This window comes from Ambystoma mexicanum, chromosome 2p, assembly GCF_040938575.1.
Source record: "Ambystoma mexicanum isolate Mex_15411 chromosome 2p, UKY_AmexF1_1, whole genome shotgun sequence".
NCBI lineage: Eukaryota > Metazoa > Chordata > Amphibia > Caudata > Ambystomatidae > Ambystoma > Ambystoma mexicanum.
This window is the reverse complement of record NC_090923.1, coordinates 724,327,749-724,344,474: the sequence shown is the minus strand read 5'-3', so window position 1 is coordinate 724,344,474 and position 16,726 is coordinate 724,327,749. Positions and strand designations below refer to the sequence as shown.

General features: G+C 46.2%; 1 protein-coding gene across 1 annotated transcript in view; it reads right to left on the bottom strand.

Moving 5' to 3' along the window:
- LOC138567788 (calpain-1 catalytic subunit-like) overlaps window positions 1–16,384 on the bottom strand; it is a 398,207-nt gene extending 381,823 nt beyond the window's left edge. The window contains exon 1 of the mRNA XM_069646278.1: window positions 15,988–16,384. Coding sequence (XP_069502379.1) covers window positions 15,988–16,215 — 228 coding nt within the window. The 5' untranslated portion in view covers window positions 16,216–16,384. The remainder of the gene's footprint in view (window positions 1–15,987) is intronic.
- Between the last annotated feature and the right edge of the window lie 342 nt (window positions 16,385–16,726).

The window sequence follows — 16,726 nt, the reverse complement described above, 5'->3', positions numbered from 1 at the left end:
AGTTCGAGGAGGGCAACTCGTAAAGGTTAAAGCCCAGTAGGGCTAGTTCAGCAAAGATGTCATGCTGTAATTCGTCCAGTGCAGATTTTTTGATATGTAGATAGGCCTTCGCTTGATTCTTTCTGTGGTATGGTTCGATCAGAGTAAAATCGGCCGATTGTAAGTTCTGTAGAGTTTTCACCTTTTTGAGTGTTCTCAAAACCGTGTTTCAGTTTAAGATCATGTAACGATCATTGGTGGTTTTTTGTTCGATTTTGAACAGACGGATCGAAGGAGAGGACTCCCTGCTTACATTTACACGGTTCTCCAGTCCACGTCTCGATGCACTCGGATTTCGGTTGGTATGGCTTAATACTGGTGATGATGCTGTTTGTTGATTCGAGGTCATTGTAACCAAAGAAGATTTGGTGAGTTTATGGTCAGTTGTAATTGGCGTGGTGGATGAAATCATTTCAGTTCTAAAGTCTTGGTTCAGTGGTGGACCTTCAGTTAGGTCCAGGTGTTGAGTTATGTTCATCAGCGAACTCTGAGCCAAGAATTCGTCGGTAGATTTTGGGGAGGAAGAGATGCAAATAACCAAGTTATTTGGGCTTGGTTTTAGCTGTGATGTGGTTGGTTTTTCTTTTGATGACTCTTTTTGTTTTGTTCTCACTGCCATCAGAGTGTCAAGAGCCAACACTGTTTGTGCATCGTCGGTGGACATTGCATTAGCCGTAGAGATTTTCAGCAGTGGTTTACTATTAGTGCTCAGTATTGTCTTTTGTTGGTTTTCCTCTGATCTCTGATGTTTAGCTACTACTCGATTTGATTGGGTGGACTTTTCAATTTGGCTTTTAAAAATCGGGGCTGGGTGAGGAGCATACGCCGCAGCTTCTGTTTGAGTCTCTTTATCCAGTGCTGCTGGTGAAGTTGCTTTAAGACAGTTTAAGAGCTCTTCTAGTCTGCTCAGCTTTGAGTCCCACGTCGCACTCTGCTCTCTATTTCTTTGATCAAGGGCTGTAATAAAACCTTCCACAAATATCATTTTGCTATGCATCATTGCAGTGAGAACATTGCTGTCCTTCAGCGAGTCATTGATAGCTTCGTATAGCTTTCCGAATGGGGCTAAAGCTATTGTGATTGCGGACATGATTTTTGGTAAATCAGGTTTTTTCGAGGGCGATAACTTGGATTCCGCAGTTGTGATTTCACTCAATCTTCTATTTTTTGGCGGGGATCTGGGCCGTGGGGTGGATTGGGGCGATGGGTCTGATGATGGTAAATGAACATCTGTTTGAGATGAAACCTCGTCAGGAATGAGGTGATCAACCGAAGGCCGAATTGGACAGGACGTCAGCGGTGTACTGTCTCCCAAATTACGCACTCGTATGGGAGTAGACAAAATTTGATTGTCATATGGTAGTCCAAGATCTTTAAGGGATGTAGACTTGCTTACTTTAGGGGTGCTGGTTTCCAAAGCTGAGATGTAGTGGGTGCCCCTTGAGTTCATGCTCTTTGGATCGGCTGTCACTCCCTGTAATTCGAGGGCTTTGTTCACGGGATCGCCCGAGGGCACTACATTAGTGCAGTTTGCTACTTTCTTTTGTGGGTCGGGAGTCGCTCTCTGTGGTTCAAGATCTACATTCACTTCTTTACACCGGGACATCTCATTGTTTAGAATTGTCGAAACTTTTATTGGTACCGGTTCAGATCTGGGCGGACTAAGAGGCTCTCTTAAACCCATTGGTTGGTTTTGAGATGGTGTTTGGGTCCGGGCTTTAATCGAAGTCCCCGGCATTAATTTTCTTGCTTTGCTCATGGGCGGGAGGTCCTGGATAGCCTCCAAAATTTCAGCGTCTGAAAGTTCTTTCGTCTGGTCCAATTTTCTTTTATATTGTTTGTTTATGAAGTCTTTCAGGGCAGTGGACAGAAGAGGGGCTGGTAGAGTTGGCTTCCTTGCTTTCTTTGCTATATTTGTTTTTTAACTTGTATTTGTTCTGGACTTTTTGTTTCTTTTATTGGTTTGTTTGAAAGCTTTTTTAGGGTCTAAGGTTTGTGAGTCCGGCGTGAGGTCGGCCTCTAAGTGGATGTTGGATTGATCTGACCACTTTTCCGTAGAGAGAAGGATAGAAGTGTTCCCCGATATCAAAAGGGGGGACTTGGGGGTGACATTCGACGCTGCGTCTGCTGTTTCAGCATAAATCTGTGTGGGTATATGATCCCAGTCCGATGGTGGGGGGGCCCGAGGGGCCAAGTGAGAGGCGCTGTTGCTTTGCCCTTGGTGTGAGGCATGGACTTGTGCCGCCACCGCAATTGTCGTTGTGTTCGTAGCTAAAACTACGTCCGTTGGAGAGACCTTCGTAGGGCCCTCCAAATCGGGCCGCGTAGTTGGAGCGGCGATTTGGTTTGAGTGTGCGTGTGGAACCAGCGCCGTACTGATGCTCGGGCTCGGCCCCGTAAGCGCCGGCGTCGAGGAGCAGCCACACTCATTGAATGGCCCTGCCTTTGCTGGAGTCGACTCGCTCCTGGAGAAGGAAGCCCCATAGCCCTCGCCGCAGGCGGGCGGCACAGGAGCCAGGGCCCGCCGTCCTCCGACAGCCGGGGCCGAGGTGTCCCTCGTCTCGTTGACGAGACGGTGAGGCAACGCCTGCCAGGCGGGGGATGGGCTGCAGGCCGGGCTGGAGCGAGCCGCCGGGACGAAGGATATCTGCTGAAGCGCTGCATCAGACGGCACCAGACCGTATGTCCTTAGTGCTGGGGAGAACACGGGAAGGATGAGGGCTGATGGTTCATCCGCGTTAGTAGTCGTCGTTATTTTCGTCAGCCCCGACTTAAACAGTTCGCTGGCTGAGGTGTATGTGGATACATCAAGAGTATTTGAAAGGTTTGGAGAATCATTAGATGGCTGATTCGAAGCACTGGGCGCTAGGCGCATGGCGCCAGAAGGGTCCGCATAGTTTAGGTCCTTTCTGTTCATATGGATTGTTGGCCGGCTCGGTAGAGGCGCAGAGCTAGCCATGTTCGTTGTGGGCGTAGAGCATGGGGAGATGGTGGTGATTTCCTTCAAGGGAGGTCGGTGCTCCTTAAGTTTTTTATGTACATGGTATTGGTTTGACGCTCTTGCCGTCAAATGATTTAGAGGAACTCCGTAGTACTCGCAAGGAGGCCTCTGAGATGTGATCTGTTTCGGACTGTGCAGGAAGAGTTTCACACGGGTCAAGGAGCTCCATGGCTCCTGCAGCAGACTGCAGACGACTGCTCACCCTCTGCTCACGCTCCGCTCACCGCTCCGCGGTGGTGTAGATGGTTTTAAACACTCCCAGTAGAAAACAGGGTGAAAAGACTGCCGACTGCAGACGACTGCTCACCCTCTGCTCACGCTCCGCTCACCGCTCCGCAGTGGTGTAGATGGTTTTAAACACTCCCAGTAGAAAACAGGGTGAAAAGACTGCCGACTGCAGACGACTGCTCACCCACTGCTCACGCTCCGCTCACCGCTCTGTGGTGGTGTAGATGGTTTTAAACACTCCCAGTAGAAAACAGGGTGAAAAGACTGCCGACTGCAGACGACTGCTCACCCTCTGCTCACGCTCCGCTCCAAGGTCTTTCACTGATGCTGCCTTTTTTCTCGTTTGCCTCCTTACAACAGGAACATTCGCTTACATCACCAGGCTCGGATTTAAATAGCTGAACATATCTCATAACTTGCATCAAGCTTCTTGAGTCGTTGCTGAGTGCCCAAAGTAAGCAGCTCTGTTTTGGCGTTATTGAGGGCCAATGAGTTCAGAGCCATCCAGTTCTGGATTTGAGTAAAGATATGATTGATGAGCTCCAAGTCATCAATGTAAACGCCAGACAGCCTAATGACAATCTGCGTGTCCTCGGCATAATTTGCAAAATATATGCCCATAGCAGAGAGGAGGTCACAAAGGACTATAATGGGCCAATCCAGGACAACAAGTCCCACAATACAAAGTTAAAAATAGGAGTGGATTACTGTCTCCCAAATGGAATGGAAAATGTTGGCATGAATGAGATTTGCACCAAATTGCCCATCAGGTTTGGTATTAAAAATATACCCACACGGCTGAGGCATCTAGCTATCCTGCTTTGATCTCTTTGGGCCTAGTCTGGAGTTCACAGCTGGTCACAGACCTGAGATGGAAATGTAATATAAATCAGTGGTACCCCGTACCAGCAGTTCGTTTGATTTTTACAGAACGTACCTTTAGTTCAAAGGCTCAATAAAATCGTCCTGGACGATTTTTCTTTCTCCCGAGGCAAATATAGAATCAGCTCAGCCTGGACATTAAAGCTGTGCCAATTCCCCAAGTCAGGCCAGCCATAGACGCATATACACACCAACACACAGACACACAAACACACACACCGTCCATCCACTGATCTGCATCCTGAGCACCTTGACGACTTGCAAACACATTTCTTCTGTCAACAGCAGAGGCTTTCATATGCATGATGGAACATTTCCAACTGGAAGACCATGCAAAGTGCCAGTTACCTTGCAATTTTCAGATCTATGATGGTTAACCCCTTAAGTGCTCAGGACGAGTATTCATGTCCTTTTTTTTAGATTGAGCAACTGGCATGACATGCAAAACAATAAAGTCACTTATCAAATGTTCTCAACATCATGAATAACAACGGGGTGCAGGTTTGTGACAAAGAATCTCCATATCTGAGTTTATTACACAACTTATTTCAATGAGTTCCTTAAATCACAAAGTACAATGGAGTTAAATAGATTTTTCAGGTTTGCATTCTAGGACTTATAGTATACCATAATTTATATACAATGTCATCCTGTACTGTTGCTTTCTGTTTACACGTGTACCCCTTTACAAACACTGTGATACCTCCAGGTTTGGGCGTTACACAAATGCAACAAAAAAAATAAAATAATAAAAATACCATTCAAGATGTAATAATTAAGGTCACAATGATATTCTTTCAACTTAACATGTTGCTATAAGAATTTACATGCTGTTATGTGGTGTTACTGAGTAATTTGTGTATTTAAATAAACTATTACTATAGGCCTTGAAATCCAAAAAACTTAAAAATGTATATCAAGTGAAGCTTGGAAGATGTGTGATCAAATTAACAGAGTGGGTTAAAATCCCTGCGTCACTGTTTAGCCAAAGTCTGTGATCCTGGTCAGTTATTTAATCTCACTCTGACTTAACTGCACCAACTGAAGTCCTTATTTCAAACAGCGTGAACTTAATCACACTATTTGAAAAAACACCACCCTTGCAATGGACAACTTTAATGAGTAGGAAGAAAATAGTGTACACTCGTGCTCCGCTTAGTGAACCCCAAAACCGTCACCTAGAATGTCACTATTGGCTCACTGGTCCTCCTGGCTCTTTCTGACCCGTTTGAAGGATTAAGAGAAGCGAGACACATATGAAAATGAGTATGGCTCGTCAGTTCCCAGTAAGTGACTGAACGATAGTTTCCACCAGACGATGAAAAATATTTATGAGAATCCAATGCATTTTGAAAACACCATTTATGCACACAGTGGTAGCAGAATAGAATATCCACGTTTGGCCGTGAATTCACCTTCGGCATTATTTTATTAGGATACATTTCTGTCTCTCATGCCTGTCTGTACGTCTGAAGTAGCCCAGCCGGACCATGAGGTGTGGCTTTGCCAATCTGCATACGCACACCTCTTTTGTCTCTCATGCCTGTCTGCACATCTGAATTAGCCCCCTGTACCATGAGGTGAGGCTTTGCCAGTCTGTGTACACACACCTTATTTTGTCTCTCACGCCTGTCTGCACGTCTGAAGTAGCCCCCCGTACCATGAAGCGAGGCTTTGCCAGTCTGTGTCCATACACCTATTTTGTCTCTCATACCTGTCTGCACTTCTGAAGTAGCCCCCCGCACCATGAGGTGTGGCTTTGCCAGTGTGTGTACACTCACCTATTTTTGTCTCATGCCTGTCTGAAGTAGCCCCCCTCTACCATGTGGTGAGGCTTTGCCAGTCTGTGTACACACACAGGTTTTGTCTATAACCCACTTGCGTATTCTTACATGCTAGAAACTATGAACTGTACTATTCACTTTCTGTAACTAGCGCCTAGATGCCTCAGGGTTTTGTGTGCTGAAATAAATGTAAAAATACTAAATGATAGTACAGGACAGATTCTAGCAGATATCACAGCCTATATACAAGGGATCTTGTCCCTCTATGAATGCAACCCTGAAGAAGATGCAGAAGGGCTTACACTAATTGCCATGAATCTATTCCAGAGAATTATTATAATTGGTTATTTATAACACACTTAATACCAAAGAGGTTTCTAAGCATGGACCCGGGATTTGGCCCTATGTTGCCATAGAGCTATACTACCCGTACAGAATGGCAAACCAGGAATGCATGCAATACCAGTTTGAGTGGTAGGTTGCAAGCACCTCCGGTTGAAACATGTGCCGGTCTAAATAGGAACATGTCAGCTGAAACCTTTGTGTATGACAATGAAAATTGGATTATTCTTTACACAAGATTGTACTTAATGAATGTTTACGGTCAAAATAGGGACATGCCAGTCGCAACGTTTTATGCTGTGTATGACATTGATTACGCTTTTCACAATGTTGTCATTAATTGATCTTTATTTGTTAACATCAAAAAAACTATTTGTGAATAAATACCTATATTGAAGTGTGTTTTTTGTGCTGCAGTTTTGAATGTGGAAATATTAAAGAATTGATGTGAGTAGAGTGGATGAATCGTTGCAGACAGTGGTTTGACCTTCAGTTTGTTGCCTGGTCCTCCACTCAGTCTTATACCATTTCATTTGACAGGTAAATATATAGTGTCAGCAGCCAGTGTGCCCTCTACCCTAGAATCTTTGGTACACTAACTGTGGCAGAGTCAACATTAATTTTATCTCATGTTGCTGCTAGTCACATAAGTTGCTTGGGTTATGCAGTGTACTACCCCACATGAGAATGAGTGAAACTCTTTGATATGTACTGTTATGATATTTTATTGCATTTTTATAGCACATCTGCTGCCATTTTCTCACTTTCTAGGAGCTTCAGGATCTGCAAGCAGTGGGGTAGGAGACTAATGCTGTAGCGGGAGGCCAGGGCAAGATTGCTTTGTTACAATGGTGATGTGTGCAGATCCGAAGATGCAGGTCTATGTGGTGTACGTTTTCGATATTCAGTGAACTTTCTTGTGCAATAGTTAATGTGCACTCGAGGTTAATAAGATACTTGTTTGTGTGGTTGTCTGTGGGTCTGTTAGAGTGGAGAATAAGGAGTGTTGGTAGTTGTGTTGGTGTATCTGTGGTGAGTTAGTTTGGTGTTTAGGGAAATATTGTGAATATATGTACATCCAGAGGATGTATGTTCCATTTTGTAACCTGGCTTTTTTTGGTGCACAGGTTGTGTGCCGCAATATATTTTCAGTTAGGGTGCGATTCTATGTCAAGACCGGAGGGGAGCATTATGCTTTTACTTTTTTAATTACTGCTTCCAACAGCTTTTCAAACTCTTAAATTTAATTCTTTTTTTTATATTAGCCACTGGCTGTAAAACAAAAACTGTATGTAAACTAAAGAGAGGAGAAACTACAAATCCCCATGATCCTCTACTATATGGTAATCCTGAGACTCTGTCTAACTCCTCCAATCAGGGCCCATCCAGAGCTACATAACACTGTCTCTCTAGGTCCCTTCCTCTTCTTCTTTTTTGCTGCTTTCCAACAGTTATGTGATCCTTATGTTCTTCCTTACGACATACAGTGATAAATGCTAAATTGTATTGTGTTAGCACGAGGGTATTAGTGCGTAAGTGCAGCGCACGTTTGTTTATCTTGATTTTGGAAATATAGGCAGCGCGTTCATTTCTATCCCTCACTATCGCATTGCCCGAACACAGACAGCTGACACTCTCTTCCAGCAGAGCAAGTCATTTTCACAAGCGGACCGGGCCTGCGAGTGAACTCGCTCGCCTCAGGGCTCCGGTCTGCCTACGCAGTTGGAATGGCACCAAACCCCTGACACCCAGTACCCTTAATCCGTGTAAACTGGCATCACTACGCACAGCCCTGTCAGTTAGATGGCATGACACGCTCAAGGCGCGAAGCGCATGCGCGATGTAGATATATAATATGAAGGAGCCGGCAAGAAATTGATTGCATCTCCCATTTTCACCGCCTATTAAGCTCAATTAAATAAACGAGTGAAACGCTTGCATCATGCCCCATCAGGCACCTGGATATAATTTACATTAAAAATAAAATTAAAAAGAAGAAAATGTGATATTCGCTCAGAAACATAGTTCCAAGGCACTCGAGTGCTTAAAAAGGAAGGTGCACATTTTTTGTAACCTTTCCCTAGACTGCCTATGAAGCAGCTATGGCTTGTGACAGAGGGGACTGACTATACATGGGGCTTGGGCAGCGAGCAGGATATGGGAGAGGAGGAAGCAGACCTCTAACAAAGCTTCAAGAAAGTACTGTGGGACTCCTTAGTAAAAGCAGTCCCTCAAGGAGTAAAGCCCCTACAGTACAGACTACAGTTACTTGAAAACGTATTGGGCAACAGAGCTGGCAATCTATACGACATGTCAGACATGTTCAAACCAGACTTTCTTAGACACCCCAGGGCAACGGATTGGGCCCCATCGCCGAGAGTGGCCCTTTACATTGCACAGAAAATGAGCATGCCCCCGGAAAAGGAGACCAGATTCAGCCTAAGAGCAGAGTGTCCGAGACCTGAGCTTGCAGGGCAAGTGGCAGATAGCCAGAGTTCGACCCAAAGATGCTCACCCTTATGACCAAGGAAGAAAAAGACGCCAGGAAAGGCATGGATTGAGCCTGAAGATCCTGCCACGACAACATCCTAGACCTAGCAGGACCCATAGCAAAGATTATGGACCTCGCAGAGAGAGAGGCAAAGGATACAGGAGAGCCAGTAGACCCTCAAGTTCTAGAAAGCTGGGCTCAGCAAGCAGTATGTACGCTAGAAAATGCTAATTGTGCAATCTCGTCCGAGAGACACAGGATCATGCTCCTTAAAATAGATAACAAGCTAGAGGACCTGACCTCCTATGAACCAGGAGAAGGAGTGCAAGGGTTACTTTTTGGCAAAGTTTTCGTCAAAGAGATAAACACATTTGTAGAATTTTTCACAGCGCTCGAGAAAGCGCAAGCCTCCAGCCCCAAGGTTTTCCCCAGATGAGTTTTTGCAGGGGCCAGCCGACACAGGGGCCGTTCGACTGGCCGTTTCAATTCACAGAGAAGGTCCCAACGGCCCTAGATCACAATATTGGGAATCGAGACAACAGGATGCCTTTTTCCCCCAACCGAGGTCGTGGGTATTGAGGCCGCAGAAGACGAGGATATTACAGACAGCAAGGAATTACCTCAGGTGAGCATGCACAGCGCAAACAACCCTCCAGTGGGAAGGAGAACAACAACTTTTTGTAAGCAATTGGTGCGAGCTGTCTTCCGACGCATGGGTCTTGCAAACCATAGAGGGGTTAAGACTAGACTTTCTGGAGACTCCAGACAATCTCAGCCTCCCCCGTGCATACGTATTTCATGAGCAGAGAGCGTCCTATTAGATACGGAGCTACAGTTGCTAGCGCAGAAGCAAGCTATAGAAAGGTCAGACGAACACCAGGCTTTTAGAGCAACATGTTCTTAGTACACCGTAAGGACAAAGTTCGCCAAGTGATAAATTTAATAGACCTGAACAGTTGGCTAGTGTAAAGACATTTCAAGATGGAGGGAATCCATCTAATATGGGACATGCTCAGGAAAGACGACTGGTTAGCTCGCCTAGATCTGAAAGACACATACCTTACAGTACCCATGGCAGCAGAGCACCGTCCCTTTTTGAGAGTCATCTGGAGAAGACAGACCTGGCAATTCAGGAGTCTCCCATTTGGTCTCGCATCAGCTCCTTGGGCATTTACCAAACTGATGAGTCCAGTAGCAGCAGTGCTACGAGAACAAGGAATTTGGATGATCATATATTTAGACGACATCCTGTTCATGGCAAACGACAAAGAAATGCTCGCCAAGCAAGTGCAGTGGGCAATTTCGATAATAACACGGTAAACAAGGAAAAATCCACCCTATCTCCGAGCAATAGGACAGAGTTTTTAGGCTTCACGATAGATACTCGGAAGATGACCTTAAAGCTTCCCACACCCAAGATAAGGATGATAAAGAAGGATCTGAGTGCAGCTATCTGGGTATATCACTTCGGAATCTAGCCAGAGTAGTGGGCCTACTCACAGCGTCTATTCAAGCAGTTTTTCCCAGTCCCCTACACTATTGAGCCCAGCAGAGACTCAAAATCAAATATCTCAGGAAGGGTATCCGATACCATCAATTAGTGCCGTTAGACGAAGACAGCAAGTCAGAACTCCTTTGGTGGCTTCACAATATGGAAGCGTGGAATGGCAGAACCATCTTTGGAGACTTCCCAGAGCTCGCCATAGAGTCCGACGCCAGCAGATCAGGCTGGGGTGCCAGATGTGGTCAGACAGAAACAGGAGGGAAATGTCCTAGGCAGAACTCGATCTACATATTAACTGCCTACAGCTGCTAGCAGGCTCATTTATGGTGAAAGCCTTTGTCAAGGACAAGGCGCAGTGTTGCATTCTCCTGCGGATGGACAGCTGAGCAGTGAGATATATAAACAAATCAGGGGGAACGAAATCCAAGATGCTAGCCGAGCTTGCCAAGGACTTCTGGCATTTCTGCATGGAGAAGAAGATGACAGTCACAGCGGAGTACCTGCCAGGAGTTCAGAACACAATAGCTGACTGGAGCTCCTGCTATCTCCAAGACTTGAGCGACTGGAAACTGCACAGGTCAGTATTCGAGAGATTACAGCAAGTGTGGGGTCCAGTCAAATCAGATCTCTTTGCCTCGAGACTCAACGCCCAGCTTCTAAAGTACTTCAGCTGGAGGCTAGATCCGGAGGCTCTGGGGACGGATGCTTTCCTACATAGTTAGGCAGGGCAAGTCCATTATGCTTTTCCCCTATTTGCGATGCTGGTGAGGGCACTAGCAAAGGTACGCAGAGACAGAGCAAATATAGTGATAGTGACACAAGAATGGAGATCACAAGCCTGGTTTCCAGTTCTGATGGAACTTTCTTCGGATATCCCCTGGAGGATTCCACAGAGAGGGGATCTCCTGACAGATCCATCAGAGTCTCTGCATCCTCTAGTGCAGGAACATACACTAACCCTAATAGCATGCAGAATTTCAGGCACAGATGGTGTTTGCCAGGACTTTCAGAGGAAGCTACAGATCTCATCGGAATATCCTGGGCTCCTTCCAGCATTAGGAGCTATAGTTCAGCTTGGCAAGCCTGGGGGATATGCAGCAGGGGCAGGGGTGTTCCTCCCATTTCAGCTCCTATAGTGCAAGTAATAAACTTTCTAGTAAGCCTGCCCTGTCAAGGGCGGGCGTTCAGAACAGTAGGAGTTTATAGGTCAGCCATCTCAGCTGGACACGGGTTAGTAGACGGTACACCAGTAGGAGAACATCCAGCCGTAGCTAAATTGATTAAAGGGGAGAAAGTGAGCAAACCACTGGAACCAAAATATTCTTCCTTGCGGGACGTCAACAAGGTGCTAGCCCTGTTTGAAATGGCCAAGTAATTCCCTCCTGTCGGCAAAACAGCTATCAGGGAAGTTAACAACCCTACTTTGCCTACTATCCTGTAGGAGGGTCTCAGATGTAAAAGCTTTGGAGATTGACAGGAAAGTCTCTTACCCAGAGAGAGTGGCATTTAGCATTGGACAGCGCACAGGACAGCGCACAAAGCATGGCTCATCTGTCATTTCGTACCCATATTTTCCTAAAAAGAGCAATGTATGCATAGCTCAGTGCATCAAAACATACGAAAGAGCAACGGCAGCAGTAAGACCGCAGAGTGTAACTCAATTATTAATAGCGTGCATGAAACCATATCACGTGGTAGCAAGATGGGTGAAGGAGATCACAACCTTAGCAGGGGTTGATATTTCTTTATTCAGAGCTCATTTCACTAGAGGAGCTCTGGCTTCCAAGGCTTTTACAGCGGGAGTCCTGCTGCAGATCATGAAAGTTGCAGATTGGTCTACTAACTCAGTGTTCAGAAAGTTCTACTTTGTGCTGATTTCAACTATTGCCACGGCTGAAGAGTTTTGAACAAGCATAATGCCTGCCTCCAGTCTTCCAGTCTTGACATAAAATGAAGATTGCCCAAGCTTACAGCGCAGGAAGTCTTGATTCTATTAAAGACATGGAGGCGTACATTATCCCACCCCGCGGATACACTATGTTGATTTATTATACAGTATGTTTTATGATATTGGAGGTAGCGTATTCCCCTCCCTAACAGTACGCCCCTATTAATGTAGGAGATAACCAGAAGAACAATCGAGAATAGCTGCACACAATGGGAGCAGGGTGGATAATCAGTCATCAGACAACTTAATTAAGCAGAACAGTGATCTCAGAGGACACCAAAGAAGTTGCTTTTTTGGTTCACAGACTATTAAGCAGGAACTCTTGATAGATGCATCCAGAAAGAAGATGAAGGGACCTAGAGAGACAGAGACAGTCTCAGAACTACAATATAGGAGAGGATCATGGGGATTTGTAGTTTCTCCTCTCTCTTTTGTTTACATACAGTTTTTGTTTTACAGCTTGTGGCTACAAAAACAAAAAATAAAAAGAAATACATTTAAGAATTTGAAAAGCTAATGGAAGCAGTAATTAAAGAAGTAAATGCATAATGCTCGCATCTGTGTCTTTAATAGAATCAAGATTTCCTGCGCTGTAAGCTTAGGCAATCTTCATTGTTATCATATCTTTCTCAAATCAATTGCAAACTTGATTGCATTGACACACCATGCAAGAGTGAGATTTTAAGGCTTTCAAAGTGCACTTGAAACAAAACCGCACATAGGAAATGTAAACCTTTTGCTTCAATTATCTTTTGACAGCGAATCAGCAGGGAGTCATGGACCAGTCAAGGGGTGGACCAGAGGAGCAGCTCCAAAGGAAGCCAATGACCAGAGGAGAGTGACTCAGCAGATCATCAAAGCACCAGAGTGGCTACAACCAGAGGAACACAAAACCCCAGAGCTTTGCTTTTATCGTAGTTTTACTTCAGTCCATTTTTAGTTTTCGGTATTAGGTGGTGCTTATAGGCTGAACGTATTGCACTCGAGTAAAGCTAAGAAAGAGAGGACATGTGAGGAGGGACACCTAATTTGTGGGTGTTGTTTAGTTATTTAGCAACCCATTGACTGCCCACAGCCATTTTGGTACCTATTGCCATTTCCACCCAATACCAGCTTCCTCACGCTCAAAATACATCCTCCTTTGATGTCTCTGAGCTAGCTCTATCAAGCAGTAAGATCACACTCTGGCTTGTCAGTGTTATTTCTAAGTAGTCTGCTGAGAGTTAAGAGTTAATAGCTTAAATGCAGCTGCAAATGTGCTGCTGGTTTAATACAAATGTCTTAAAGAAGTGTGCCTTCAACCACTTGATTTATATATGTTCCTTGCACTGAGATCCTGTCTAAACAAACAGTGATAAAGTCAACAGTTTTGGTTTGTGTTTTCGTATTAGCTAGGCCCATGCCAGGCACGGTGCCTAGATAATCACACAATGTTCCAGCTGTTGCATCTTATGGTCTGGTAGTACCATTATGACAGTGCTTGGCAAATGCCTATGCCATGCCTACGCAAAAGCCAAATCTGTTACCTTTGCCAATTTTGGGATTCAGTTGAAGTGACTGCAGCCAGATGATTACTGGCAACTACCAAGTGTATTGAGTTTTAGCCGAGATAGGGCTATGGGCTTGCTCAAAAGACTGAATTCCCATTTTGACCATTTATTGATCCTTACCAATAAAAGTATTCTTTAAGATACAGTAATTAAAAATGAACATTAAATTGTCACCTGTCACAAATCTAGTGCCATTAGTTTATTATTCCAGCCAATGTCTAGTCTGGCCACAACACAAACATATCCATTAAACAGTGCCAATGGTCAAGCCCCGACCTGTCCCTTCCCTAATGCCCTGACCATTACACCGCCCCCACCTAACCCCCATGTCTCCCGCCATTGCACTCCCTCCTTTTTGGATGCCGCCAGAGTAGCACTAGTTCCTATTGTCCACTTCCACCACTGCCCCAGACACAGAAGGTTTTCGAGGAATCTTGGTTGCGCCACTTCAAGTTGCAGCGGGTGCCTGGGGGCCGGGAGGGCGGGTTCTCTACGAGAAGACAGAGGGGGCTGGGGGGGCTCAGAGCTGTTTGTTTCGTGCCTGCCTTCCCCACCGCAGCCTTTTCGACGCACAGTTTGTTCCACATCCCCCTCGTGGTTTGAGCTCTCTACCTTCATTACGCATCAGGTAAACAATGTGATGGGTTTTAACAACAGACACACCCAAGGTGATTCCTAAAGCTCACAAACGAGAACAAAGCCTAATGTCCAAACAAGATAAGGTACAAGGGGAAGAAGGGAAGGACATAAAGAACAATATTTCCTGACATAGTGGTGGTGCAGGGTCGATGGGTAATGTGAACACTAGGCCTGCCAGACGAGGCGCTGCAACAGAGCTCAACGTTGGCCCTTCTATTTTCCCTTATTAGCCAATTCAGTTCTCTTTTTTTGGGGGGCTACACGGTTCCACTTTTCGATTTTGACAGAGCACTAACATGGGCAGTCAGGTACTGCTCGCCCCCACTTCTGTTGTATCCCACCCCGGCTGAATAACTGAGACCAGACCAGCTTTTCCTCATTTGTGGCATAACAAGGCCGCAGTTTTTTGGGGGGGAATTTCACACTATCACTTCACACCAAACTATAACAACTTCAGTACATTACTACAATCCCCAGACAATCGGCAGCACCTTTCTATTTACACATTCCTTGGCACCCCCCTTTTCACTTTTCTCAGTTCCTTCATTTATTTGCAGTCTGCTCTCTTTTACTTATCCAATCCTTTCCAGCATTCATACGCCAACATTGTCTCGGGAGGATGGCTCAGCTGCGACGTGCTCGCCTGGGAAGCAAGGTGACACAGAGCCACACAGGTTCGATCCCCGGGTCCGCCCTTAAGCGCGTTATAAATAACCTATCATATCATACCACTCCCACAGACCCTCTGTCTGCTACCAGTGCGATAGTAGTATCACCTGCGATAGTAGTATCACACAGCCAAAAAGTACGATAGCGGTGGTAAAGCCCATTAACAGGGTGTTAGAGTGAAACATAGCAAAGAAAAGCACAGGATATCTCATTTATAGTCTGCATAGACAAACATACGTGGCTGTCATGTGTTGGGTGCTTGGAATTGCACCGTGAAGCAATGTGGTTGGCAAGGGTAGTGTGCGAGGAGGGAGGGCCAGCGCTGCCCTTTGTGGTGCGTGTGCTCCTGGCCTCGGGAAGGTTTCGTTCAGCCCCTGTCGCACGCAATTGAAGTTGGCCGCGTATAGAAATTGCTGTTTAAAACTGTACAGCATGGAAGCTGGAACATCAGTGTCATGTGATCACCGCCTATTCTACTCAAACGGTGCAAATTAAGTGACACTTCAACTCCAAATGCACTCCATACAGCGCCTCGCTGCACCTATCTATATATATAGAGAGAGAGAGGGCGTTTTTTACATGTCCATTCTGTAATGTTCTATTCGGTTTAATAGCTGCAGTCACGGGTTCACGGCGTGGAAATGTGAAATGACCGGCATCGGAATGCAGAGAAACATGGGAGATGCATTAAGAATTGCCACGGGGCAGCTCCACATCCCTGTCGCCAGTAAGCCAGGTATCCAGCCGCGGGCTTTCCTTTTATGATAAACGGGTATTTTACTGCTATCTATAAAACGGAAGTGACCCAGGACTACCTGCAGCCCCCAGAGCGCACTGGCCTGCTGAATAAATTCTCAGGACTGCCTGCAATGCACCCTGGCGATGCGGCTTCCAGGCCGCTTCCTCTTACCTGGGGTCTCTTCCATGTTATGCCCCGTGCCTTTTCCGATCTGGGTCCAAGCTCGGAGTATCCCACAGATGCCGGGCTGGCCGGGAAGAGGGGGTCTTCGAACAGCGCCCCCTTCTGTAAGCACTGCTGCCGAAGCTCCTGGTACTTCTGCCCCAGGTAGGGACTGGCCGAGTGGACCGCGGCGGGGGGCGCCGTCTTCTTCAGGAGTCGCACGGTGATGGGCGCCATGGCTGTGTGTGTCACTGAGCTGGCAACGCTGTCGTCTTATGCGTGCAGGTGAGGGCGTGGTGGTGCCCCGTGGGCATGCATTTCAGTGTGAAATACGAGCAGCCGCTTTTGTCGCGGGTTGCTTGTCAGCCTGGGATCCAGTCACCCTTTATTATCACCTGTCCGGCCCTGGGTCTAGTAGGGCGTTGACGGTCGTCTCTGCTTCATGATATCAGTAAGTCTTCTGGAGAGGCGAGGCACGCTTCGACAGCATCATTTACAGGAAACCTTATTTAAGAAGCGCCGCCAGTGAATATCAACCCGGACATGGACGTTTCAGAGCGGGTCCGGGCTCTTTTCACCGGCTGCTGCCTCTTTAGGATGGCCCTGCGGCTGTAAAAACACGTCCCAGCCGCTTATTTTCTGGCGCCCTGGTCGGAAAGTCTTTGCTTCTAGCCGCCAGGGTCAGACTGGGCCATACAGTTGTCTCGAGAAACCAATGAAAAAGTGGCCCACAGTTGCAAATGGCTAT